General features: G+C 46.3%; 1 protein-coding gene across 3 annotated transcripts in view; it reads right to left on the reverse strand.

Annotated features, from left to right (window-relative positions):
* CSK (C-terminal Src kinase) overlaps positions 1-27,403 on the reverse strand; it is a 797,455-nt gene that overhangs the window by 108,084 nt on the left and 661,968 nt on the right. For all 3 annotated transcript variants that reach the window (XM_078685133.1, XM_078685131.1, XM_078685132.1), the window contains 3 exons: positions 24,004-24,103; positions 23,305-23,395; positions 23,092-23,165 (listed from right to left, as the gene is read on the reverse strand). In XM_078685133.1, the coding sequence (XP_078541259.1) occupies positions 23,092-23,165; positions 23,305-23,395; positions 24,004-24,103 (265 nt within the window). The remainder of the gene's footprint in view (positions 1-23,091; positions 23,166-23,304; positions 23,396-24,003; positions 24,104-27,403) is intronic.

The raw sequence follows: 27,403 nt of genomic DNA on the forward strand, positions 1-27,403 counted from the left end.
ATTACCCGTGCAAATTGTCTATCCTCAAGGTTTTTTGAATGAGGGGGTGGGGAGGGGGTCACAAACTAAAACTAGAGTGCTATATAATTTGTGAGATTCCATGAAACAAAAGACATACCTACAGTCTTTAGCTCAAATGTAATATCAATCTTTACCATTGCCATAACATTTCAAAATAATAAGAACAAACTTAGGGAACTGGACATAACATTTCCCAATACATCTCAATGCATCAAGGACTATCGTTTTCACCACTGGCAAGACACCATGACAAAAACAGTCCTACTGAAGTGTTCTTAAGTTAGAACCCGCCATGCATGGTTATAAAAAAAATACATACAAAATTACAGGTGGCAAAACAACAGATAACCACTTTGAAAGGGCCAACCAAGGATTATTAAGAATTAAATTCTTTTAAGTCCCTGGCTTGTTGGAAGGGGTGCCTAACGTCAAAACCTTTGCTACTGCAATCTCTTACACATTATTTTTCTTTTGACACTCATTTTTATTGGGCCGTTAGTTTTAACAAGAATTTCAGAGGATATAAATGTGACACATGGTAAGTAGAAACTGTTGAATTAAATAAGAAAGGAGTGCTTAACGAATAGCTGAAATGTTTATTGATACACAACATGTGAGTGATTATAATCCCATGAACGGCAATTGCTGGGCTTGAAGATGAAGCTGTTCGCAAGATGTGAATTGCCGAACAACCCAGTTGTCCAATGTATGCCAAACAGTATAACATGGAGTACGTATTGAAGAAATTAATTAAGCACTGACAGCAGTACCCACCACTCCTCCTCCCCCTGCTGCAGTGATGTTACCCCAACCCCCCAAGATTCAGTCACAGGACGAAAAATAAAATGAACTGAATTTTATTTTTCGTTTACGTCAGTGGGCTGTGGGGTGAGGCCACCACTGTTTGTACATAACAGGCCATTGTAGAACAACAGAAAGAGACGAGGGGAATAACTCGTGCCCACAGTCTAATAAGTGCAATTGGGAGAGTGAAAGAAAAGTTTGTGCGCAGCCCCATTCCTATAAAAATATGAAAGGAAAATATAAAGAGAAGGTGGGTCCTTAGCAACTTGTATAGGGAGTGGGGGGTCATCCATGTGCGCATCTCCAGTAGGGGAAGGTGGGTGACCCCTGGAGCATGAAAGGTCTGGCCATATCACATGGTGGATATGTTGAGTATTCCGTGCGGCCTTACCATTGACATTTCAGGGGGGTTAAGGTGAACTCTTTGGGTTCCTCTCTTTGGGCAGTAGCCCTTAACCCATCGCAGCCCTCTTCTACCAAATATTTGCGAAGGCCATTACCCTCTTCCCTCTGTAGAGCCTTACTTGTGTCTTGTGCTCAACGTAAATCCCCTGTGCTTCATGATTCAAAAGAGGGGGGCAAGGGGCGACCTCCAATTTCTGGGTCCAGTGGGAATATTCTAAAGGTGAGGAATCGGTGGTTAACAGAATGTGCTACTTACTGAAAGTACTTCCTTTCCTGCAAAAAAGCTTTTAATCAATTGTAGGTAGGATGAGCCTGAAAGATGCACATTAATCAAGGGCGACACTGAAGCTGTGGCTAAATATATGGGATGACCCTTCCAGTAAACAATGACTGGCGCCACTTTTCAGTGGAAAGATGCAGACACTCTATATCATTATTTCCCTATAGCTTATTTCTATGCTTTAAGTAGGACCATGTTATTCTATTGACTTCAATGACTAAAGGAGTAAATTGCAAAACCTGCTGCTTTAGGGACTCCATGGATTTAGCTGGGGCTGTTTTCAATTCAAATTTTAAAAAATACAGCTTTTGCTGATGGACGCCTGACTGCCAGGATGACCTCACAGACTTCGGGATGGAGGTCAAAAACCCTAAACTGTTGCCACAAAATCCCAAAGTATGAAGGTGGAGAGTGCGCAGGTTTGGATGTTGAATTCTGCCCTGTTGCTGCAACAGGAGATCCTCCAGGAGGGGCAGCTTGATCGTAGGATAGATGCACATGCTCCAGAGTTCTGGGTATCATACTCTCCTCGCACAATCCAGAGCCACCCGGATCACTTGTGCCTAGTCAGTTTGTATCTTTTTTTAGAACTAAGGGGAGGAGAGGTATTGGCAGAAAGTCATAATGAGTCCTCTATTCCAATCTATTCGGAATGTATATCCGGGCTAGAGTCGCTTTGGAAACTCCAGCACGCAAAGCTGAAATGGCCATTAGCAAGGGGTATCAGACTGGACATAACTCTGTATTCACAAACAAGACCTAGACCACTTAGGCATTAAATTTTAACCCACTTTGTGGTGTACCATCAGATGCAAATCATTTGCAAGATACTCCTCTCTTTGAATAATTGAGGTAGGAGGTACATCCAGGTTATGCCTTATTTAAAATATCTGCCCAATCCCATGGGGAAAATAAAACAAACAGTTGTGAGACAAACAAAACACACACTTAAGTGTCAAGCTAAGACTAATAGAAAAAAGTGTGTGTGAGCAAGATGGCGCCTCACGGGCGAACCACCAACGGGAGCCTGGCAGGTACTCCCCAGGATTGCCCTGCTCTCATCATTGGCACCATCAAGCTCAAACGAAAAATGGTGTCCACGAAACAAACAAAACAGTGCTTGTGAAAGAATGCAGTGTGTGAAAACAGACAAAAGACACAAAAGAATGTGTTAAACATAAAACATATAAAAATCACACAAACAACACGCAGTTTAACTTTATTCTCTTGGTTAAGTGTTGTTTGAGGGAAGTTAAAAAAGGAGAGGCAGGCTAATGCCTATCTAGCCCTGCTCTACTTGCCGACATGTTTCATTGCCAGTCTCAATTCAGGCAATTTCTTCAGGGCGTCACGGGTTTGGCCACTGCATTAGGACATACTTTGTCTTCACAACCTCAATCGACCACCATGGCGCATACCAGTCGTGAGGTTTAACCCCTGGATAAATTACGGTGTAACCCCAAACGTGAGTCACCTTACCTTCTGTGCAGTTCACAGGAAGAGGGTCGGGGCCGGCAGTCACTCAGCACTCGCGAACATAACTCTGGCCATGGTTCCTATGGGACATGAGGGAAACACGTCTGCTACGTCTGAGAAGCCTGCTGGCCGTAGTGGCTCTGCTGAAAGGGAAGCCGCCAGTAGCCCCAACCATAGCCGCAAAAGGAAAAGTGAGGTGAGTGGGACCATGGCGAGCCCCAACAACCAGGCGGTGACCTACTCTACGCTCCTTAAACTGCTCAATCATTGAATCTGCTTTTCGCTGAACCAGTAAGGGCCATGGACATCCCCAGAAAGGTCAGATGACCTCAGTCAGGCATGGCAGCGGAATGGCACCGATAAAGCAAAAGGCCTGCCCAGTGAGTCTGTCATGTTCGGCCTGCATCTGATTGTGAACTTTGCTGCGTCCATGCCATCAGCAATAGCCTGGTTACCTGAATGGCTCAGGCCTCCTTAAAGACCATAGGTAGCACTTGCCCAGCTGAGTCCCACACAGTGTGGCTTATCGGCACAAGAGACATGTGGTGTTCACTGCCCCCAGGTCAAGGCTGACGAAAGAGAGATTCCTCTTCCCAAAGGTACCCAACCTCTTAAATTCCCTATCAGTTTGAGTGGTAGGCAATGCGCCATGATTCACTATGGTTTATGAAGCCTGCACTACGAGGTTTCAGGGGTGGGGCAGCGTGTGGAGAGCGGGGCGATGCCGATGCATAACCGTCCTGTGAATGGGGGAGTTCATGCAGGGCTTGGCCCTAGCCTTGAACAGGACACCGAGAGGGCTTTAAGGGTAATAGGGTTTCTGCGTGGGATGCACCTGGCTGAAGCACCTAGTCAAGACACTGGTCTTTACCCCCACAGAGGGCAGCTGGAGGTCAAGGACCTCAGCCACCATAGCAAAGGAAGCCCCTTCTTAACCGCACTAGGAAGAAAGATCAGGTCAGAGTCTGGTGAGGTGTCCAGACCACTAGCATTCGTCAGTTCCTTACACCCAGTAGTCATCATCAAACAAAGGGTCTTCACAGGTATCAGGATAACGAAGGATCCTCAGATCCGCCCCAGACGAACTTGTCATAGGGCCTGCCATGGTAAGGAAGCAGTGTCTCTGACCGGGCAATCGCTAGGGTACGGGCAGCAACTGTGTTGACGTAGAACGATGCCGGTCCAGCTCGGTTTGAAATGGGGCTCTCTAGTTGGCAGAGGTATGCACCCAGTCCAAGTAGGGATCCTTCCTCCTAGTCAGGAGAAGGGAGTTACACAACTAGATAACCCCTGCTCACCCTTTGCCAGCTTGGCACGATCAGAAAGGCTTATCTTAGAGGCAATGTGTACAGAATTTGTATATAACACACACAGTAACATAGATACTACAAATGGACTCCACACCAGTTTAGACAAAATAAAGTTTCTTTATCTAAAGCAAACAAGACCAAAACGACAAGAATCCAACATACTCAACTCAAAAAATTACTAATAAAGGATTTAAAGCAATTCTGTCTCTAGAAACCTATGAATGCATGATTTTTACACAAAGTACCTCAAAAGCATCAAAATCCACGAGGCAAAACAGCTGAAGCTTTGGGAAACACAGCAATGTGTCAGTTCCTGAGTCCTTGGGGAGGTGATGCAACAGTTCAGCCATTCAACTCGTCAGATTAATGCAAGTTGTCTGTGACACCACCATTAAGTAATAGTAGTATAAAGTTGAATAAGACATTAAGTATGAAAAAGAAAAACCTTGATAACCTAATGAAAACCAAAATGAGTACGCAACCTTACTTTATGAATAGAGAGCCATCTACAGATGATCCAGAAAAAGTCCCACATACTGAAACTGTAAATAATTAAAAGAGTTGTCCCCTAGAAGAGCAACGATCCTATAAGAAAAGAAAACAAGCATTGGCATAGCCAATAAGTCTTTCTTTTGGGACTTTATAAGTATTTAGTTATGTAGCACAATATCCTTGGTGCAACAACATCAACTGTTGCATGGCTAAACACTCATAAGGTCCCAAAGGCGAGACCTATTGGCTATGCCAATGCTTGTTGACAGTGCAAAGAAAAGGTAAATTGCTGCTTCACTTTCTCCCAGTTGATCAAGGCCCATGACTTTCTACTCCCAATAACGCAAACAAACCCAGTCCTAGGTGGTCTGTGCCTCTGTCTTATCAAAGTAAGCTATATGGATATAGAAGCAGACAGCTCATCTACTTAAATAAAAAGTGAAAATGGTTGACTCCAGTTTGATATTACGTGTCTGCCCTGAGTACTAGTGAGTAGACTTAAGCAGTTGTCTCCCTCCCACACAGAAGGCTGATGTCCATGCCGCTCTGCTGCCATTACTGGTGCTGTTTGTGTACTGCCTGGAGCCTGTCACTGCGGAGACAGCTGTGAGGGGAACTGCTCCAACCGATTTCCTTCGAAAGTGCAAAGAACACATTTTCATGGGACCATGGGACACAGGGTGACTGCAAAGCACCTCACTCTGGGCTGCAGATTCGGAAAAAGAAAAAATACCATTACAATAATGTGTCCATCATCTGGTTCGTGATCATGTGGGCATAGGGCACAAATGAGTTAAAATAACCCGCAGGTGACCTGTGGTTGGCCAGCTGGCTTCAACTTCTAAGTTGCATTTGTCATTTTTTGCAGGCAGGCAGCAAGTGATCCCTTCTGAAATGTAATGTGTGGGTGCCCCCACTCTACTGTGGGGGGTACGCCGGACTCTGTTACACCCCTGAATGTAAGGCACCAGTGCTTGCAAACATAATACCCTGTGTCCTGCAGCCCTCTGCCCGGTAGTAGAATTATGTCTGAAATGAAAGCTATAGGCGGGGCCAGGTGATGAGTTCTAAATCTAGCAAAAGTAAACTGTTACTATCAATCATAAGTAACATCTTTCACCTAAACGTAAGGCTAGCACCAGAGGAAAAACAGAAGCCACAAAAACCAATAATGTAGGCTAACAGCAACTTTCTGTGAAAATACCAGAAGGAATCTTGAGATAAACACTCTGAGTGCTCTACTATCCCATCAACGGCAATTAAGAAGTTTTCTTCACCATGGCTTCAAAAAGATTAGCGTAACTGTATTTTTATGTATCATCTTTGAGTTATTCTGCATTCCACTGGCCGTTAAGAATGACTTGGATTAGTTTGATTTATGCCCTTCTTTGCACGCTTTTGAAATGCTGTTGGGGCAAAATATCTTCAGAAGTTTTGACTATTCTGTACTGAAGATGTTGAATAAATAAGTAATCTTATTTGAAAAGCCAAATAAAGGAGGGACGTGGCAAGCGCCCATAAAAGATCGCAGCGCTCCAGTGACTCGCTTTGAGACTGCAGCGAAGCCGAAGTATTCTACGGCGTGTTTCGGGACGAGGAACCGCTAGAATGGACCTGCGGCCAACGGAACATCAAAGGTAGATGGAGGAACAAGTGTTGTTGTTTGCGACGCGCTCCTTGTCATCCGTTCTTTTGATCCTCTACTGAACAGCATGACACCTGCGATCTTGGAAGCGTTCGCGAGTTGAGAAGAACCGCTTTCCCTGCGAGGCTCCTCTTCGGTGGCTCCTACAACCGGCAAGGTTTTTTTGCCTTTTTTAATGGCAGCCTGAGTGGGAAGGGTGCAGTCACTGAACAATTCCAAAGAAGGTATGCTTTAAAGAGCTGATTTAATGCTCCTCATTCCCTGAGTTTGACGGCAATTTTGATGCTGAGGTAATAACTCCCTCCATTTGCCGCAGTATGTATATGAATTTTACTTGAACTTCTGGCTATGCAGTACTGACCTGGAATACGTTAGTGTGTTGTACTTTGCTCTCTGGTCTGCATACTCTCAATTGAGGGCGTGGTGATGAGCAACAACCAATTATTTTGAGTTTGCCCGTTTTAAGTGATTTGATGACCTTTTTGCTGTCAAATACCTAACCCAGTGATCCTCATTTGTTGAAGCTGCTCATAACCTTGTGGTTGAGGTAACAATTCATCATAACTTACATAAAAAATATGTGGATATTATCTGGAATTCCTATTCTGCATCTCTGAGCTGGAGTACATCAGTAAATTACATCATGCTTTCTAACTGGCAAACTTCAATTTGAGGCTGTGGCAAAAAATAATTACCAATTTTAACCAGATTGCTCATTTATTTGACACTTTGACGGAATATACTGACTTTTAATGCATTCTTTCCCTGAGTGTAGGGCCTGACCGCTCCTTGCATGGGCAGACTGAAAAAAATAAGACTGCCGCTGGTTCCCGAAATCGCATTTATTGTTCGTTCAAACTTCTGCCCCCATTTTGCTCCAATAGTTGACTCTTTGAATCTGCCACTTAAAAGTGTTTCTTCATCTAATATTAATGCTTCTTCTACAGTTAACAAAGCATCAACCAAGCGGTTGAAAAAAAGATCCTCCGTCTCCCTCGTAGCAAACCTCGTCAGTCTCCACGGATCTTCTTATGGAGGAGATTCGTGCTCTGCGCCCATTTGTTAAAGTGACTAATTCCAAACTACAAGTTCTAATGGATGGATGGGCAAATAATTACCAAGGTTGAGCATAGCATTGAAACTCTAGGTTCATCATGTGTTAAAGTTGAGGCTCTTCAATCCAGGTCACATCTCTACAGAAACGGATTGAAAAACAGAATAATCTCCGTATATATGGCTTATTGAAAGGCTGTGACCCTATAACTTTCTTCAAAACGTTCCTACAGACAGTACTAAATCTACCTGAGGGAACTATTCTAAACATTCATTGTGCTCATAGACTGGGTCCTCCTCACTCAGCGTCTTCCAGCACGAGGAAACCGAGAGGAGTTATACTGTACTTTTTTTTAATATGCTGCCCTTCTTAAGGCATTATTAGCAATCAGGTACGCAAAACTAATTACATCATCAGGTAACCAACTATTCTTCTCACAAGACTATGCAAAGTCTACGGTGGAGAGACGTAAAGATTTCCTCACCGTGAGACCAGCCCTACGCTCTATTGGAGCACGGCTTGGTTTATTCCATTTCTTCAAAGTAACTTTCAACAATAATATTACTTATGAGGATCCAGTTAAGCTAAAAAGGTTTCCTCAACTTGCATTGCCCAGAAAGGATGGACACCTCTAGTACACGCTTCAAATGTAGAGAGTGCATGCTCTCTACATTAAATATGATTCCTTACTTGTAAGGAAATAGAATGGGCACCAGTTTAGTAAAATGGTTTGTTGGCTTTAACTGGGTTTTCTTTTTCAGGTTGCATCTCTGCCTTGTTTGATTTAAGGTTACGAAAAATGGCCTAACTTACTAACATGTTTTGATGGCTTGAACCAATTTTTCTTTTCACAGGTTCCATCTTCCTATTGTTTGACTGATCAGTCTTGTATGTCGTTTGTCCTGGAGTTTTCCCCGCCGCACCTTGAAGAGTCTGGACGTGTCATTGCGTTCCATGTGGCCTCATTTCCCCTCACCTTTTTATGTGTTTTGGATTTTAGGTAGGTACTGTCTTTTTGTCTTCTAATATTTTTAGCTGCAATCTTTCTCTTTTCTATGATTCTTTCGTCTCCTCTCCTTAACCCAATTCCTTAGAATATTTCTCTATCAATTGTCCTTCTTCTGTTTTCTCTTCTCTTTCATCAATTGGTTTCAATAGATCTTATCTTCGTACTTATTGCGAGTTTCATGTTTGATAACATGCAGATTATTAATGCTCTAGATTATTTCTCATTTTATATGTTTCATTTATGTTTCTCAAAATTGTCACTTGGAATGTCAAAGGCTTAAATTCCCCCATTAAGAGACAATGAGTTTTGTCATACTTAACTAAATTGAATGTTAATATAGCCTTATTACAAGAGTCACATCTTACCGAGAGTGAGTCATTAAAACTTACAAAGAACTGGGTGGGCGAAATGTTTCTCTCCCCGGGAGATGGTAAAAGGAATGGTGTTATAACATTATGTCATACGGCATTAAATGCTAAACTTATCTCTCAAGAATCAGACAGTGAAGGTAGATGGCTATTCACTAACTTAATGATAGGGAAAACTCCGGTACCTTTGTTTAATATATATCCCCCTACTAATGGTGATTTATTTTTGGTCCCGAATTTTTCAATTACTAATTAGTTATCCCTCAGAGAATTTAATTTTTGCAGGGGATTGCAATCAAGTGACAGATCCCTTTATTGACTCCAAGACTTTTTTTTACTTCAAACAAAACACAAAGCTATTTTACAAACTATAAAACAGCGGAATTTACTGGAGCCTGGAGAATTTGCAATCTCTCTTCGAGAGAATATACTTTGTTCTCTCCACCCCACCAAACATAGTCCAGAATAGACCATATTTTTATTTCCCACAATGTATCCTAAACCTTACGTTTGGATGACACATGTCCCATACTTATCTCTGACAATGTTCCTGTTTCGATTCAATAGGATATCTTACATCTGTTGTACCCAAAAGGTGGAGTTTTAATAATTCTCTAATTCTAGATTCCAATTTCAATAATTCTTTTGTTTTCTTTTTTCATGAATATTTTCAAATCAAACTAATAACATTTCCTTCCATACAATTTGGGATGCCTTTAAAGCAACCTCTTGTGATTTTATTATCAGATATGTATCCAACAAACTTAAAAATTCCCGAACACTAAACCGCGTACTTCTTACTAAGATTAAGACGCTAGAGCATTCCCTTTACACCTCTAAGTCACAGGACTGTCTAACAGATCTTATAAATGCAAAAAAAAAAATTCAATAAGACTTCTACTGAAAATGCTTACCTATATTTACTGAAAACCAGTCCGAAGTTTTACGGTGGCCAAAACAAATCAGGTAAATTAGCTAATTATCTCAAGATCAAGCAAAATAGGCTTCAAATTGAATCCATTATTGATAAAAAACAAAGTACCAAAACTCAAAGACTCTGAAATTCTTCAAGAATTTGTACAATTTTACAACAAATCTCTTTACACTACAGAAAATATGCCTTCAGAAGTAGACACTATCCAGTAACTTTCCACAATTCAGAAATTTACCAACCCCTCAATGAATTTAGACCTTTTGGAAAATGATATTACGCAGATGGAAATTCTAGATGCATTGAAGACTCTCCAAAAATATAAAGCTCCAGGTCCTGATGGATTTACAGTTGAAATTTATTTCCACTTTGCCCAAATACTTCTCCCACACCTACATACTCTTATTTCCTCTTTCACTACATCTAGTAACTCCTCAGGTTCCTTTTCAGAGGCCTTAATATGCCTCATTTCAAAAGATGGTAAGGATCTGCGATACTGCAGAAACTGTAGACGCATATTCCTAGTTAATGTGGACCGCAAAATATTTTCAAAAGCACTGGCCCTACAATTAGAATCTCAGGTTCCTTTGTTGCTCGTTAAAGAACAATCAGGTTTTGTCAAGAGAAGTAATATTACAGATAATACACGATTTTTTTTTTTTTACATCTTATCTAGAACATCATATTATTCAGATCCACTAGCAGCAATTGCCCTGGAAACAGAAAAGACCTTTGACAGAGTCTACGAGCTGTTTCTCTTTCAAACCCTTAAATGGTTTGGATCTGGCCCAAAAATTACTTCCTTAATCGCTCTACTTTACTCTGAGCCCGAAGCTGCTATTTTCACTAATGGTCTTGTGTCCTATTTTACCCAAAAGAGAGGAGTGCATCAAGTTTGTCCTTTATCTCCTTTTCTTTTTAATTTAGCATTGGAACCTTTTTTATCCAGAATGCGTCAAAATCACTCCATAACAGGGTTCACGTCTAATTCCCAACAGATTAAACTAGCAGCATATGCTGATGACATATTAATGTTCCTTTCTCAACCACAGACTTCACTTACAGCATTCTTGGGAGAGGTTGAAGCCTATGGATTGGTTTCTGGTTACAAATTGAATAATGAGAAATGTGAATTACCCCAAACCAAATACACCTTTAAAGAGAATTTTGGAATCTCTAATTTATTATGGAATTCTCAACACATAAAATGCCTTGCATTATGGTTTTGTCCTTCTACAAAGACATCCATTTCTCTAAATTTGGTAAGTGCCTAGATAAATTAAAAACACTCACTGCAAAATGGCACACTATCTTTCTTGGTGGGGCCACCTGGACACCATTAAAATGATACTCACCTCATTAAACTTGACATGATAAACAATTTTCATGAGGTTAATTCTATCCTTTTATCATTTTTATGGAATAATAAAAAAATCTTAACCAGCAGCCAACAGAAATGAGGAGCCAACTAAGGGACCCTGAAGGCACGACAACCCACACACAACATACAAATGGGCCACTCAAAACCAGATGCCAGGGAGCAAGTCTTGGAAGTTTTCCACCAGGGCTCAGTTGGACGGGAGCTGTTCTTCCTTTTGAAGCGTCACTGCACAACTCTCTTCTGGGGCTTGGGGGCGTCCTGCCACGGTGATCCAGTGCCTCAGCCGCTCCTGCATCGCCACCGTCCTGCTCCGCACGACCCAGTCTGCCTTTCCTTCCACCGTTCTAGTCAGGGCTCTCTGTTGCAGACTGCTTTTCCGTCCTTGCCTGTGGTGTTGTTTCCTCCCTCTCGGGAGGCCCGTTGGCTGGATTCATGGGGGCGTAACATCTTCGCCTCATCCAGTGCTGTTTTGCGGGCGCTCAACACTCTTCGTGTGTTGGCAAAGGGCTACCTCCAGCCTGTGGGATTCTGTGCAGTCCCTTCTTTCTCATGTCCCCCATGAGAGTGCCCGTGCTGATCTCCAACACCATGTGTTGGATGGTCTAGAGTTGGCCGAGTTTATACTTCGTGCGGCTATGGATGTTGCTGATGCTCTTGGTCGTGCTATGGGCACTTCTGTAGCCCTCTGTCACCAAGCTTGGCTTCGGGATGCTGTTTTTCTTGAGAATATTAGGGAGCATTTGGTTGAGCTACCCTTTGATGGGGTCCTTTTGTTTTTTTGTTTAACACTCATGCGGACTCCCCCATTCAGCGTCTCCTTGTGGGACTCCGTCCTCCTCCCCCTCCGTAGGTCGACTTGTTGGTCCTCCGGGGCTTGATGGGAGGCGTTATCCCACCTGCTCCCTGGCATCTGGTTATGAGTGGCCCGTTTGTATGTTCTGTGTGGGTTATTGAACCTTCGGGTCCCTTAGTTGGCTCCTCTCTTCTGTTGGCTGATGGTTCAGCCACTTTTGGCAAGTGTGTATTTTTTGGCTGATTGCGAAGCGATCTGTGTTTCCTACGGCAGGTCTTATGTTTTGGTTCTCTGCTGCAGGATTTTTTCCCAAAGAGTGGTTCCCATGTTTTCTTTGGGACATGTCATACCCTAAGTGGGGTACTTGTAGCTATTGTATAGCTTTGTCTTACGCTGGGAGGGTGTGGACCCCTTTTTGTAGGTTCCTCACCTTTTCTGTCATCGCTGTATACCGCTGGTGCGGTTTCTTTGATCTTGTCTGGGCGTAGCTTGTGCTGCTCCGGGTTCTGTCATTTTCAGTATCAGCTGCAACGCTGGACCAGCTTTAGCATGCCGTCTGCGGAGTTGTGCTGTGGTGTTTCCGCCCCTTTTTGTCCGGCGGTTTGGCTTGGGCCTCTGTCTGGCTTAAAAGGGGATAGGCTTCCTAGTATTTCCTGTGTTCTGGTTGACAGCTTCATCCATCCTATGCCTTTCTTCTCTTCTGACTGGTCCCACTTTTCGTGGGCCTGTTTATGTCCGGAACGGTCTTCCTTTACGGGTTCTTCTGGATTTTCCTGGTCTTTGCCTTCGTCTTGCCATCTGCTTGGTCTGGGTGCTCGGCTTCATGGTACTTGCCAGCTGATGGCTGTGCACGCCTGCCCTTCTGGTCTGCAGCCAGGGGTTTTGGAGCGAGCCCTTGTGCTCCTCCTGTTTCTTGTTAGGCTGGAGCCTTGCGAGACTGCGTCTTTCTTCTCACGCCTGCCTTTCTTGACTGTGGAGCCGTCCCTGCCTTGTCCGCTGGCTCGAGGCTGAGGTCGGTTTAACGGTCCCCTTCACTGTGTGTGTGTGTGTTCTCCTGTGGAGGGCTCTGCCTCAATTTCTACCTCTTCTCCTTGGGAGTTCCTCGGTACTCTTCTGGCGTGGTTTGTCCCTCCGGGGCTTTCTGGCGGATGTCCCTTGTACCTTGTATGGACTTGAAGTATTGTGGCCTCCCTTCACCTCGTTCTTGCTTCCTTCTGCTTGGTGGGGGATGGACCGTCCTTCTGGTCCCAATGACACATCCCCTTTTGGGGCCCTGTATTCCTCCACGCTGGTGGGGCTCTTTCGCAGCCCCTCGTCCCCTGTGGGTATGGCTAGGGTATCTTTTCTACGTTAAGGAATCTGCGGCTAGTAGTCTATCAGATGTACAAGTTACATACCTTCGGTAACGGTGTTTCTGGTAGAGACGATTCTAGCCGCAGATTCCTTCACAATCCGCCCTTTCTCCCCGTTCTGCGAGGACCTTCAGCTTGGTCTTCTGCACTCGCCTGCCTCTGAGGGGATTTTGCCTTCTGCGAGTGCCCTCTTCCGCTTCCTCTCTAGTGGGATGCTCGTTCTGTCCGTTTGATCCACTACTTCCTTTCTGGAAATTGGCTGATGGTCTCATGGGTACTTCTGCGTCCCTGCACACTGGTCTTCCAGTGTGGGGCCTACTCATGCTCTTCTCCCTTTTAATTGCTTGAAATTTCTGATTCCTCTGCAGTCCTCTTAGTTGGGGTCTCTTGGCTGTGCCTTGAACCTAAGCTCTTTCCAGGGACCGCGCCTCTCCTTGCTGCTGTTGTTTTGGGGGTGGATTGGCATTACCATTCTGTTCTGACCTTCTTGTCCCTCACTGTTAATAGATGGGGTTGCAACCCCCTGTTCGCCTGTTGTGGTGTTTTTCACATGCTTTCCTGCCCCCTGGGAGGATGTTGTATTTACTTGCAGGGTTGCTCCGCAGTAGCTGTGCTCTGCTCTTCCCTTCTATGACTTTCGGTGCCACACTGCCTGGCACTCTTCCGGATGGTGCTGTTCCTCACCATTTGGTTCTGTTTATCTAATTTTTTTGCACATTGTTCCCATATTTTCAATTTTTTTTGTTTGTGATAGCTAAAACTGATGTCGGCGTGCCGGGTTGGGGCTTATCTGCCCTTGCTGACGTCACACCCGCGGACGACGTCAGGGCGGAGTCACGTGGTAATGCCCCCCGGCGCGCAGAGATGCTGTGGCAAAGAAAAATTTCCGGATCCAGTCTTACGCTTGCGGATAATTCTACTTTAAGGAATCTGCGGCTAGAATCGTTTCCACCAGATTGAATATGCTACTTACCAGTATGCATCTGTTCTTGGCATGTAGGGCTGCTAACATTCATATCTTAGCATTAGATCGCCGCCTAGTGTTGGGCTCGGATGATTGCACATTGTTGTCCTGGAAGAGTCTTCGAAGTATCCTGAGATAGGTGGCTCCTCCCCTGGACTACAGTGCGCATGGGCATCGGCTCCATCCCCAGATTGTTTTTCGCCATTGTGGCAGAAGATGGAGTGAAAAGTGTAAAGGATGTCCATGCTAATGAATAAATACAATAGTATATCTGCAGCTGCGACAGGCACCGGGGAGGAGGGCGGGCGATATGAATGTTAGCAGCCCTACATGCCAAGAACAGATGCATACTGGTAAGTAGCATATTCAGTTCGAGGCATGTGGGCTGCTAAATTCATATCTTAGCATAGAATACATAGCAGTCCCTCCATCAGCGGCGGTTGCCCGTGCCAGCTGCAGAAACCTGAAAAAGTGTCTTCAGAACAGCCTGTCCTACAGCAGCTTGCTGCTTGGAATGCACATCAACACAGTAGTGTTTAGTAAAGGTGTGTGGTGTAACCCACGTGGCTGCTCTGCAAATATCCTCTAAAGGAATGTTCCCTAGGAAAGCCATGGATGCCCCCAGTTTGCGTGTGGAGTGCGCTCTGGGGGGTATTGTTAAAGTGCGCTTGGCTTTTTGATAACATATCTGGATGCATTTAACAATCCATCTGGCTATCCCTGCTTTGGAAATCGGGTTGCCTTTGTGTTGTGGTGCGAAGGCAACAAAGAGTTGTTTTGTCTTTCTAAAGGGTTGTGTTCTGTCTATGTAGTACATCAACGCCCTCCGTACATCTAAGGTATGGAGCATTCTTTCCGCCACCGTTTGCGGGTTTTGAAAGAATGCTGGTAAGTCAATAGTTTGGTTTAGATGAAACTGTGACACCACCTTCGGAAGGAATTTGGGGTTAGTGCGTAGCACTACCCTATTTGGATGGATTTGAATGAATGGCTCTTGGATTGTGAGCGCCTGCAGCTCACTGACACGCCTCAGAGACGTAATAGCTACAAGGAAAGCTACTTTCCACGTAAGGAACTGGAGTTCACACGAGTGCAGTGGCTCAAATGGCGGTCCCATCAGTCTGGTGAGAACGACATTGAGGTTCCACACCGGAGCTGGCGGTGTTCTTGGGGGAATGACTCGTTTCAGACCTTCAAGGAAGGCTTTAATGGCAGGCACCCTGAAGACAGAGAGGTGCTGCCTGTTCTGGAGATAAGCCGCTATGGCGGATAGATGTATCCGAATGGAAGTGTACGCTAGATTGCACTTGTAAAGATGCAACAGATAGCAGATGATGTTGGGGATAGATGCACCTAGCGGGTTGATGTCATTGGCTGTACAGTAAATGACAAAACGCTTCCACTTTGCAGCATAGCATGCTCTAGTAGTTGGTTTCCTCGCCTCCTTGATGATGTGCATGCACTCCGGAGGTAGGTTAAGGTATCCAAACTCTAGGACTTCAGGAGCCAGATCGCCAGGTTGAGCTGGTGTGGATCTGGATGCTGAATGTCTCCATGGTTCTGCGTCAAAAGACTGGGCGTGAGGCGCAGTCTTTGATGCGGCACCACTGAGAGTTCGAGGAACGTGGTGTACCAAGCCTGGCGCGCCCACGTTGGAGCAACCAGGATGAGAGTCATCTCGTGCTGCCTTAGCTTTCTTGCGACCAGCGGTATTAGAGGGGCTGGCGGAAAAGCGTACGCAAATTTGCCTGACCAGTTCATCCATATCGCATTCCCCTGCGACTGTGGGTGAGGGAACCTGGCGGCAAAGAGTTGGCATTTTGCGTTCTCTGCTGTGGCAAACAGGTCTATCTCCGGATGACCCCACTGCTGGAAGTACGGGTGGAGAACAGATGGGTGTATCTCCCACTCGTGCATTTGATGGCTGTATCTGCTGAGCAGATCCGCCATCTGATTGTCCTTTCCTGGGAGGTGTTCTGCCATGAGGAAAATGTTCCTCTGAATGGCCCACTTCCACATGCTCTGAGCCAGATGAGACAGCTGTGGCGAGTGGGTGCCTCCCTGCTTTTGAATGTAGTACATCGCGGTCATGTTGTCCGTCCGGACTAGCACGACTTTGTTGCACAGATGTACAATGAAGGACTTGAGCGCCATGAAGATTGCCATCAGTTCCAGATAGTTGATGTGCATCTTTTGTTGCTGCGTCGTCCATAGTCCCTGCACTGTGTAAGTGAGCACATGAGCTCCCCATCCCTGGAGAGATGCGTCCGTTGTCAGGACAATCTGCGGCACGGGCTCTTGGAACAGTCGGCCCTTGCAAAGGTTGTGTGGAGTCCACCAATGCAGAGAGTCGTATGCCCGACTGGTAACCAACACTAGGTCTGTCAATTGCCCACGAGCCTGTGTCCACTGATTCGCTAAGCACTCCTGGAGCGGGCGCATGTGTAGCCGTGCGTGAGGGACTATGAAGATGCAGGAGGCCATCATGCCTATCAATTGCATGAACACTCTCGCTGGAAGTGAGTGTTGTGGCCTGAACTTTTGGATCAGAGCCTGCATGCTGTCTATCCTGACTTGGTTTGGCTGAGCCATGGCCGTCAGGGTGTCGATCGTTGCACCTAGGAACTGCCGGACATGCGCCGGCTGAAGATGCGATTTTGGGTAGTTCAGGGAGAAACCCAGATCGTGAAGAAGGTGAATTGTAGTCGACATGTCTGCGGCGCACTGTTGCTCTGACTTGGCTTGCACGAGCCAGTCGTCTAGGTAGGGGTAGACATGGATGTTCTGCCTCCTGAGGTGCGCCGCTACTGTCGCCAGACATTTGGTGAACACCCTCGGGGCTGTTGTGACTCCGAAGGGTAGGACTTTGAACTGGTAGTGCCTGCCTTGAATAGTGAACCTGAGGTATTTCCTGTGTGACGGGTGTAGTGGAATGTGGAAATAAGCATCCTTGAGATCTAAGGTTGCTAAGAAGTCTCCCTGGTTTAGCAAGGGAAGAATTTGTTGCAGTGTAAGCATGTGGAAATGTTCTGATAGTATGTACAGGTTGAGGGGACGTAGATCTAGAATGGGCCTGAGAGATCCGTCCTTCTTTGGAATAAGGAAGTACAGGGAATATACCCCCGTGCCTTCCTCCCCCACCGGCACGAGCTCGATTGCTCCCTTTTGCAGCATCACCACTACTTCCTGCTGCAATAAGAGCAAGTGCTCTGCGGACATAGGCCGTTGCCTCGGCGGGATGTTGGGTGGAGTGGACTTCAACTCTAGGCAATAACCATACTGGACTAGTTGTCGCACCCACCTGTCTGTGGTGATGTTTCTCCAGACGGGCAGGAACTGCTGCAGTCTCCCCCCGACAGGTGTTAGGTGGTCGGGGGGCAGTGACAGAGAGTCACTGTTTGCTGGGAGTAGAGGTGCGGGAGCTGTTGTTTCCTCTGCCGCGACCTCTGTTGCTGTTATTCCTGTAACCTCCCTTGTTCTGTTTAGTGAACGAGGATTGTGCCCCACCTTTTGCGAACTGGGATTGTTGACCCATTTGTCCTCTGGTGACTCCACGTGCACCTGAGCGACGAAAATTGCTGCCACGAAACTGTTGTGACTGTAGGGCCCCCATAGACTTAGCAGTTTCTGTGTCTTTCTTTATTTTCTCTAGGGTGGTGTCAACATCCGGACCAAACAGACTATCAGGATTGACTGGCTGATTAAGAATTGTTGTCTGAATATCCGGTTTAAACCCTGAGATGCGGAGCCACGCTTGTCGTCTCAGCATAACGCTAGTGTTGATAGCTCTAGCAGCTGTGTCCGCAGCGTCAAGTGCACACTTGATGGCTGCGTTTGAGATTAGCTTCCCTTCCTCAATAAGCAGTTTTGTGCCCTCTTGGAACTGTGGAGGCAGGTGTTGTACAATCTGTTCTAGGGTGTCGTAGTGCGCCCTATCATAACGCGCCAAGAGCGCCTGTGTATTGGCGATGCGCCAAAAGTTTGATGCCTGTGCAGCTACTCTTTTGCCCCCTGCCTCTAGCACTTTGGATTCCTTATCCGGGGGAGGAGCTTCACCCGTAGTCTGGGAGTTGGCACGTTTCCTGGCATTGGCGACCACAAGAGAGTCCAGTGGCAATTGTCCCCGAATGTATGCGGGGTCTGCAGGTGCAGGTCTGTACTTTTTTTCAATGCGAGGGTTGACCACTCTCGCTCTCGTAGGCTCCTTAAATATGTCCCCAGCATGCTTGAGGACCCCTTTAAGCATAGGCAGTGTCTTTACTGTCCTTTCAGAGACTGAAAAAGTGTCGAAAAGGAAGTCTTCCTCAACAGGGTCGGCATGCATGTCCACATCGTGATTGGCTGCCGCCCTTTCGAGTAGTGCATGAAAACCTGCTGAATCCTCAGTCGGGGATGCCCGTGCATTAAAAGGCTGCGGGTCCTGCCCCGCACCTTGGGTGTTCTGGTCACCAGTGTCATCATATGAATCTGGTTGCACATCAGGTTCATTGATTGGGAAATTGTACTGCTCGTCCTCATCATACCCCTCACCCGCAGAGTGTTCTGGGGAGGGAGTAGGGCTCCGTCTCGGAGGAGGCTGGATTGGTTCCGTGAGGCCTGAGGCGTCAAGGGGCACCCTCTTCTTCTTTAGTGGGATGACATAGGGGTCCACTGGCTCCGAAGTGATTTTCCTCTTATAGAGGGTCAGTTTGCCTGTATCAGCGTCGATGAAATGCTCCGAATCGTCCTCGGATTCGAGTATCTGACGTGGAAGTGGGCCAGTCGGTGAAGAAATCACCTGTTTCGGTGCCGATTTGGTTGAAAATGCTTTTGGCGCCTCCTTCGGCGGCAAAACAAAGAGAAGTTTCCCAGACGGCTTCTCTGGAGTGTCCTTTCGCGGCTGCGTTGATGGTATCGGAGCCGACGGGGCAAAAGCCTTTTCCCTGATTCTTTTCAGTGATTCGGCTATGGGGGACGGCACACTCACAGTTTGTGTCGGCACTGACGAGGATGGTCTGATTTTCCCCTCGGATCCGACGTCCTTGTGGGCCTTGTGCGTTTTGGGCGCGGATCCTGTCTTTACCGCCTCCGATTCCTGCGTTCGGGGCACAGACTTCTTTCCGTGTGCCTGCGTAGCCTCCTTGGAGCCGACTTTGGCGGGTTTTGACGGCGTCGTAGCCGCTGTCCCGTGCCGACCATCTTTCTTGGAGGACCCCTCCTCTGGCGTCGGTTTCGATTTCGCAGCATCGGAATCGACGGACTTCTTCGACTTCTGCGGACCGGAGGTCGACGGAGTCGATGGGGTAGCGGGCACCGTCGGTTTCACCGGCACGGCAGCCATCTTAGGGACACTCGAGTCCTTAACTCTCGGTTTCGTTTTCGGGTCGGCCATTTTAGGTGTTGTCGATCCCGATGGTTTCGGTTTCGGTTTCGAAACAGTCTGCCCAGCAAGTAAGTCCGTGGCCGGGCCCGAAGGCGGGGCTGTGGCTTGCGGCAACGGGTCTTGGGTAAGGCCGACAGGCGATCCCGTGTCCCGGTCGGTATCCTCGTAACCCCCGGGGCAGAGCTCGTCCGCTGAGCTATCCGCCGCGGCCCCATAAATCTCATCGTCGTCTCCTACCTCCTCGACGTATTCAAGGCCTTGACCCGCGACTCCGTCGTCGTCTCCCGGATCCGCCTCGACCTCCGTCTCGGGTGGGGAGATTTGGAGATGATGACCCTGGTCCTCTTCGTCTTGGTCGCCGAAGATGTTCTCCGGATCCGGGGCCGCTTGTTTAGCTTCCATGCGCATCGCGCGCCGAAGCTTGAGAGTCTTCTTTGAGCGGAACTGTGCACACAACTTGCACTTGCCGTCGTCGTGGTCAGGCGAAAGGCATTTGTTACACACGGGGTGTAGATCGATGTGTGGGTACTTGGACCCACAGAGCGGGCAGTACTTAAACGGGCTCCGCTCCATGTCCGAAAAGGCTTGCAGTCGTGTCGCGACGAGAAGGCCTCAAAGTTCCGAGAGCGAAGAAAACTCCGCTTATTCCGGCTCCAAGAGACGGAAGACTCGAGACCGTGCGCAGACAATACCGACGCAAGAAAATCGAGGCCTTTTGGCCGCTAAAAGTTAGTTTTTCTTGGTTCCGACAGTAAGACGTCGAGACCACATCCGAACCCAATGGCGGAAAAAAACAATCTGGGGATGGAGCCGATGCCCATGCGCACTGTAGTCCAGGGGAGGAGCCACCTATCTCAGGATACTTCGAAGACTCTTCCAGGACAACAATGTGCAATCATCCGAGCCCAACACTAGGCGGCGATCTAATGCTAAGATATGAATTTAGCAGCCCACATGCCTCGAACACACAGTTACCGAAGGTAAGTAACTTGTACGTTAAGGAATCTGCAGCTAGTAGTCTATCAGATGAAAGTATTCACCAGAACATTCAAAGAGCTGTCTAGGTGGCTTTGTCACACAGACCAGCTCTGAACTGCGGTAATGCCAAATCAGCATGTTCACTAAATAAAGATACAACATCAAAAGGCATATATTTCAGGCTATGCCAGTGGTCTTCAAACGTCTTAATTCCGCGCCGCCTGTAAAAAAGAAAAAAAAAACAGGTGGAGAAAGTAAATCTGAAATTGGAGAGGACTTAAGTCTACTAGCCTCACACAGCTCAGTCAGCTAATGTTCGTCCAAAGGAGACTGGACAGAATGGTCCATAGGGTTTTGACAACCTATATTCTCACCTTCACATGCAAAACTGTGCCTTTCCATAGGAGAAGCAGAAACAGGTTGCATAAGGGAAGATGGAGAGTTGCCTAAAATACAGCTCAATGAGCGTCGCATCAGACGCCGTTGCTGCGTCGTATCGACGTTGGAAAGACCAATAGTTTCGGTGTTGATCGGTGCCATTGATGTCACTGGCTGCCACGACCCCGACAGTGTGAATCTCAAAGTGCTGCGCACTGGCGCAGCCTCAGATCCGATAATGGATTCAGAGACGCAAACTGTCACCGAGGGCACCTCTCCCCTCACTGGGACTCGAAGGCACACAAGAGAAGGGCCCAAAATGTTTATATAGGAAAATTTAATATTCCCACATTTTAGCTAGAATCGCCCTGGCTCCAGGTTATTTAGGGAAATGCTGGTTGGACTCATGTGAATGCTGCACAAACAAAGGTTGGGAAACATACTTACGTTTCAACTGTTGGCACTTCGGAGCCTTCTTTTACGTCGACCGCCCCTCACCAGAACAAGTCCTCGACCAGTCTCTGGACTTCGACGAAGACTGACGATGACACGGTGCATCAGACAGCCGCCCCACCAGAAGTTTCATACAATGCTCTCTCAACGCCTTCGGCTGAAGACGCCTACATGATCCGCACTCCTTGAGTCATGGTGTTCTCTGAGGCACCACAAATGGATGGTATGAGGATCTGTGATCGACATCCGCGTCACAAGATCCACAGGGTTTAAACCCCGAAGACATAGCAAAAAGCACACTGTTTTCTCAACAAAAAGTAGAAATGTGCCAAAAAAATCCCCCCCAAACTGCTCCAGATATGCATTGCAGATGCAGAAAAGAAGGAACTGTCATTAGCGAGGGAGGTGTATGAACTCTGTCAACATCACATCCGATGGACAATGTCGATATGGAGGCGCACTGTGCCCTCTACCGACCCTCAGACGTGCTATGGGGAAAAAATATCAGCATCCAGTCTCGCGCGTGGGAAAGATTCTAAAGTAAGGATCTGTGGCTAGATGTCTCTATCAGATATGGGATGCTGCTGAGATTCTGGACAGTGCCAAGAAGTCACTGAGAATTTAGAGAGACAGGGGCCTCCTGAAGACGGACCTGACATCTGAGGGCTTCCTAAAATCATACATAAATCTGAGTTTTCTATACCTCATGTCATAGCCTGAGAAATTGGCAGGAACACAGGTTAACTAGAGTTCATGGATGCGGACTAGGATGATTACGCGTAACCTCAATAAAGGAATGAGATATGATTAAAATATGCATATTTTAGATTGTCCCCCTCGTGATTAAAGCCATCAAAATGTAACCAGTCCTTGTGTTGACAATACACAAAACCTGACTGCAACTTTGTACACAGTTTATGGGAATGTGGGAGACTTGAGCGCTGCTGAACAGGACTATATATTAAAATATGCCCCAGGGCAGAGGGGAATTTGGATGCACAGTCTGTATTACTTCACGATACATCAGGTTTTCCAGAGATCATGTATCAACCTCATAAGAGGTTTTCAACAAAACTATCTGTAGCTAAAATAGGGACCTTGAGATTGTGGAAGACAGCAAATTTCCATACATATGATTCAAGGCTTCAAGATGTGTTCCGTTCCAATTGCCAACATTTGCAAAAATTATTTACAAACTTAACGATCAGATGGAGGGATTCCTAAAAAATCTTGTGGTTTGAGGCTTGACTTGTGGTATTGACTATCGCAGGAAGTGACAAAGGTGAAATCATTAGGCAGAGGCGTTACTTTGTAAAAGAGGGTCTTTTGCTATTATAGTCCCCCTCAACTCTTGGAGGAGATACCTAATCCACTGTAAACAGTTCATTTTTTCTTTTCTAATGCTTTATGTTATGAATTTTGTGATAGGGGTCATTGAGGCCCGCTTGGGCTCATAATAAAGAAATGTTTCACAGAGGAAAGAAAAAGGCACAGTGCATAAAGAAAATGCTTTCACAAGGCAACTGCCTCTTACCACGATTTTACACAATGCCACGTACACAGAAAATGATGTACAATTCTCTTTCAATAAAGAACTATAGTCAGCAATACATCCCTCATAGCATCAATACTTACAAAGAGAATTTTAGAAGACATTCTCCCCCAAGCACTGCACGACCCCGTGATCTCAAGTAATCCACCAGGCTGCCCTAAAATTTAAATTAAGAATTGCAAGAAAGAAGTTTAATTTTCCAATTCTCATTGCACAGTGAGCAAGGAGAAAAAGGGATACTATGGTAGGGGGCGAGGTGTCTTAAATACATCTCTCCTTCAGAAAGATGAACTCACCTTGGCCATGAACTCCGTAACTATGTAGAGACTGCTATTATCCTCTAGAATGACCCCCAGAAGCTGAACAAGGTTCTTATGCCGAAGCTGCCTATAAAGGAACAAGAGATCAATATGATGCAACAATGTGATGGTATTAATACCTCAGTAAAGTGTTGAGCAGGGAAGACTACAACTGTGGGAAGGAAGCAAGTATGGAAAGAGCACCACAAAGAGAGATTGGAATGAAGACCAAGTATTACAACTAAGGAGAGTACAAACTACTGAGACCTGAGAATAAGGCAAAATATCAAGAAGCTCCAGGAGACAAGAAAGTAGGTGGACCCAGGACTGAACCCAGGCAGGTAGATGTGAGGTAAAGTAAAGAATGGACTTAAGAACCACATGACCCTTCACGGGGATGGCAAAATGCATTTGAGACACTTTCGGATGTGTACATCAATGTCAGGTGGGTAAAGAATTATCAACACAATGAAAAGGAAAACTTAGGAAGAGAAACAAGACCAAAGTAAACATAGAAGAGAGGGCAAAGGGTACAGTACATACATATGAATAAAGCACAGTTTGAAAAAAAATGAAATGTATTACAGTAAAATATAGATAATCAGCAACACAATGTGACCAGATACACTCAAGAAAATTAAACTTGCAACAGTTGTAACTTAGATCCACCTTCACGAGTGCTTACTCCTCACTTACGTCATTACCAAAGCCTCCGCCACAAAGGCCTGGGCAGTAGCGTCATTTTTTATGCATTTCACTGCAACTTTGTTTCCTTGATATTCCCCCAGCATTACATCTGAAAGTAAAGATGATATTGGAAAATGAAACGCATACTTAAACAACCTACACATTCTTTTAAGGCACATGGTAACAAAAACCTCAATACAGGAAAATTAATTGTCTCTAGGTGCAGCGTTACCCAAGGACAAAAGAAAACAAGCATTTGCAATGCAATAGGTCTCGCATTAGGAAAGTTTGAGCTATTGGTATTGTAATGACATTATTTATTTATGTTTTGTTTTTGAAAATAGCGAAATTAATAGCTTTGTCATTTACAATGCCAATAGTTATAACTTTCGCAAATGTGACACCTATAGCATTTGTAATGCAATATGTGTTGTATTTACGTGACTTACATGTATTAATATTACAAATAACAATGGCTTTTAATTTTTTTTCAAGAATTAATACTTAAATAAAACTTATTGTAATTTATAATGACAATAGCTTAAAGTTTTGTAAATAACTTTCGGGAAGATTATGTTCAGTGTATTTTATTGTGACGAAAATCCAAGAACAGAAGTGAAATATTAACATCTTTTTGTTACAATTGTAATAAAGCTTGAAACATTGAGATAACATATTTGAACCATGTGTTTTTGAATGGTTGCACAAATTGATGCTGTGGTGGCGCTGAGTGATGTTGTGATGGCGAACGAGTGATGCTGTGGCGTTCAGTGAAGCTGTGGTAGCGCATAGTGATGTTGTGGTGCCCCTGAGTGATGCTGTGGCGGTGCGGAGTGATGCTGTATGCTATGCTATATTTTGTTTTGCTATCCTATGTTTTGTTTTGTTATGCTATGCTATGTTTTGCTATCCTACGGCTTTATTTGTTATGCAATGCTATGCTGTGTTTTGTTATGCTATGCTACGTTTTGTTATGCTATGCTATGTTTTGCTTTGCTATGCTTTGTTATGCTATATTTTGATATGCTATGCTATGTTTTGTTGTGTTTTATTATGCTATGCTTTGTTTTGCTATGCTTTGCTATGCTATGCCATGCCATATTTTGTTGTGTTTGGTATGCTATGTTTTGCTATGCTATCATATGTTTTGTTTTGCTCTGCTATGTTTTGTTGTGTTTTGTTAAGCTATGCTATGTTTTGTTGTGTTTTGCTATGTTTTGTTATGCTATGTATTGTTGTGTTTTGTTATGCTATGTTTTGTTACGCTATGCTATGTTGTGTTTTGTTATGCTACGTTTTGTTGTGTTTTGTTATGCTATGTTTTGTTGTGTTTTGCTATGTTTTGTTATGCTGTTTTGTTATGCTATGCTTTGTTTTATGTTATGTTATGCTATGTTTTGTTGTTGTTTTGTTATGCTATGCTATGTTTTGTTATACTATGCTATGTTTTGTTTTGCTATGATTTGTTATGTTATGCTATGCTTTGTTTTGTTATGCTATGCTGTGTTTTGTTATGCTATGCTGTGTTTTGTTGTCTTTTGTTATGCTATGCTATGCTTTGTTGTGTTTTATTATGCAATGTTTTGTTTTGCTATCCTATGCTTTGTTTTGTTATGCTATGCTATGTTTTGCTATCCTATGCTTTTTTTGTTATGCTATGCTGTGTCTTGTTATGCTATGTTTTGTTATGCTATGCTGGTGAGGGTGTGTGAGGGTGAGTGAGGGTGAGGATGAGTGAGGGTGAGGGGGTGTGAGGGAGGGGGGTGTGAGGGTGAGGGGGTGTGAGGGTGAGGGTATGTGAGTGTGAGTGTGTGAGGGGGTGTGAAGGTGAGGGGGTGCGGGAGTGTGTTGGGGGTGAGGGTGAGTGAGGGTGAGAGGGGGTGAGGGGGTGTGTGAGGGGGTGAGGGGATGTGAGGGTGAGTGAGTGTGTGTGAGGGTGAGAGGGTGAGGGTGTGTGTGGGTGGGTGAGGGTGAGGGGTGTGAGGGGTGTGAGGGGTGTGAGGGGTGTGAGGGGTGTGAGGGTGAGGGGTGTGAGGGTGAGGGGTGTGAGGGTGAGGGGTGTGAAGGGTGTGAAGGTGAGGGGTGTGAAGGTGAGGGGTGTGAAGGTGAGGGGTGTGAAGGTGAGGGGTGTGAAGGTGAGGGGTGTGAAGGTGAGGGGTGTGAAGGTGAGAGGGTGAGGGGTGTGAGGTGAGAGGGTGAGGGGTGTGAGGTGAGGGGTGTGAGGTGAGGGGGGTGAGGTGAGGGGGGTGAGGTGAGGGGGTGTGAGGGGATATGACAGTGTGTGAGGGTGAGGGGGTGTGAGGGGGTATGAGGGGGTGCGAGGGTGTGAGGGGGTGTGAGGGGGTTTGAGGGTGAGGGAGGGTGAGGGGGTGTGAGGGTGTGTGAGGGTGTGAGGGTGAGGGGGTGTGAGGGTGAGGGGTGTGAGGGTGTGTGTGAGGGTGAGGGGTGCGAGGGTGTGGAGGTTTTGTGGGGTGAGGGTGAGGGGGTGTGATGGTGTGTGAGGGGGAGGGTGTGGGGTTGCGAGGGTGATGGTGTGAGTGAGAGTGAGTGAGGGTGAGTGAGGGTATGTGAGGTTGTGTGAGGGTTAGAGGGTGTGAGGGTCCGAAGTAAATGGTGGCAGGGGAGACATCATAAGCCAGAGAGAAGAGACTGCATGGTGACTGCATTGGTCAGTTTCAGAATCAGGAGAGGTAGAGTCAGCACAGTCTGTGAGGGATCAACGTGTCTAGAGGCAGAGCGGATGTAGCATTGCAGCTAGCAAGTCGAGTGAGTGAGGGTGTGTGAGAGTGAGGGTGTGGGGGGGTGAGGGTGAGGGTGTGTGAGGGTGAGGGTGAGGTGGGTGTGGGGGTGAGGGTGTGTGAGGGTGGGTGAGGGTGTGAGGGTGGTGGGGGGGTGAGGGGGTGTGAGGGTGAGGGTATGTGAGTGAGTGCGGTTGAGGGGGGGTGAGGGAGTGTGTGAGGGTGTGTGTGGGTGTGTGAGGGGGATGAGGGGGTGTGAGGGGACGTGACGGTGTGTGAGGGTGAGGCTCGGGTGTGAGGGTGAGGGGGTGTGAGGGTGAGGGGGTGTGAGGGTGAGGGGGTGTGAGGAAGAGGGTGTGTGTGAGGGTGAGGGGTGTGAGGGTGTGGAGGTGTTGTGGTGTGAGGGTGAGGGGGTGTGATGGTGTGGGGTTGTGAGGGTGTGAGGGTGAGTGAGGGTATGTGAGGTTGTGTGAGGGTGTGTGAGGGTGTGGGTGTGTGAGGGGATGTGAGGGTGAGGGGATGTGAGGGTGAGGAGATGTGAGGGTGAGGGGGTGTGAGGGTGTGTGTGGTTGTGTGAGGGTGAGGGGTGTGAGGGGATGTGACGGTGTGTGAGGGTGTGAGGGGTGTGAGGGAGAGGGTGTGTGTGTGAGGGTGAGGGGTGCGAGGGTGTG

The sequence above is a fragment of the Lissotriton helveticus genome, chromosome 3_2 (genome assembly GCF_964261635.1).
Source record: "Lissotriton helveticus chromosome 3_2, aLisHel1.1, whole genome shotgun sequence".
Lineage (NCBI taxonomy): Eukaryota > Metazoa > Chordata > Amphibia > Caudata > Salamandridae > Lissotriton > Lissotriton helveticus.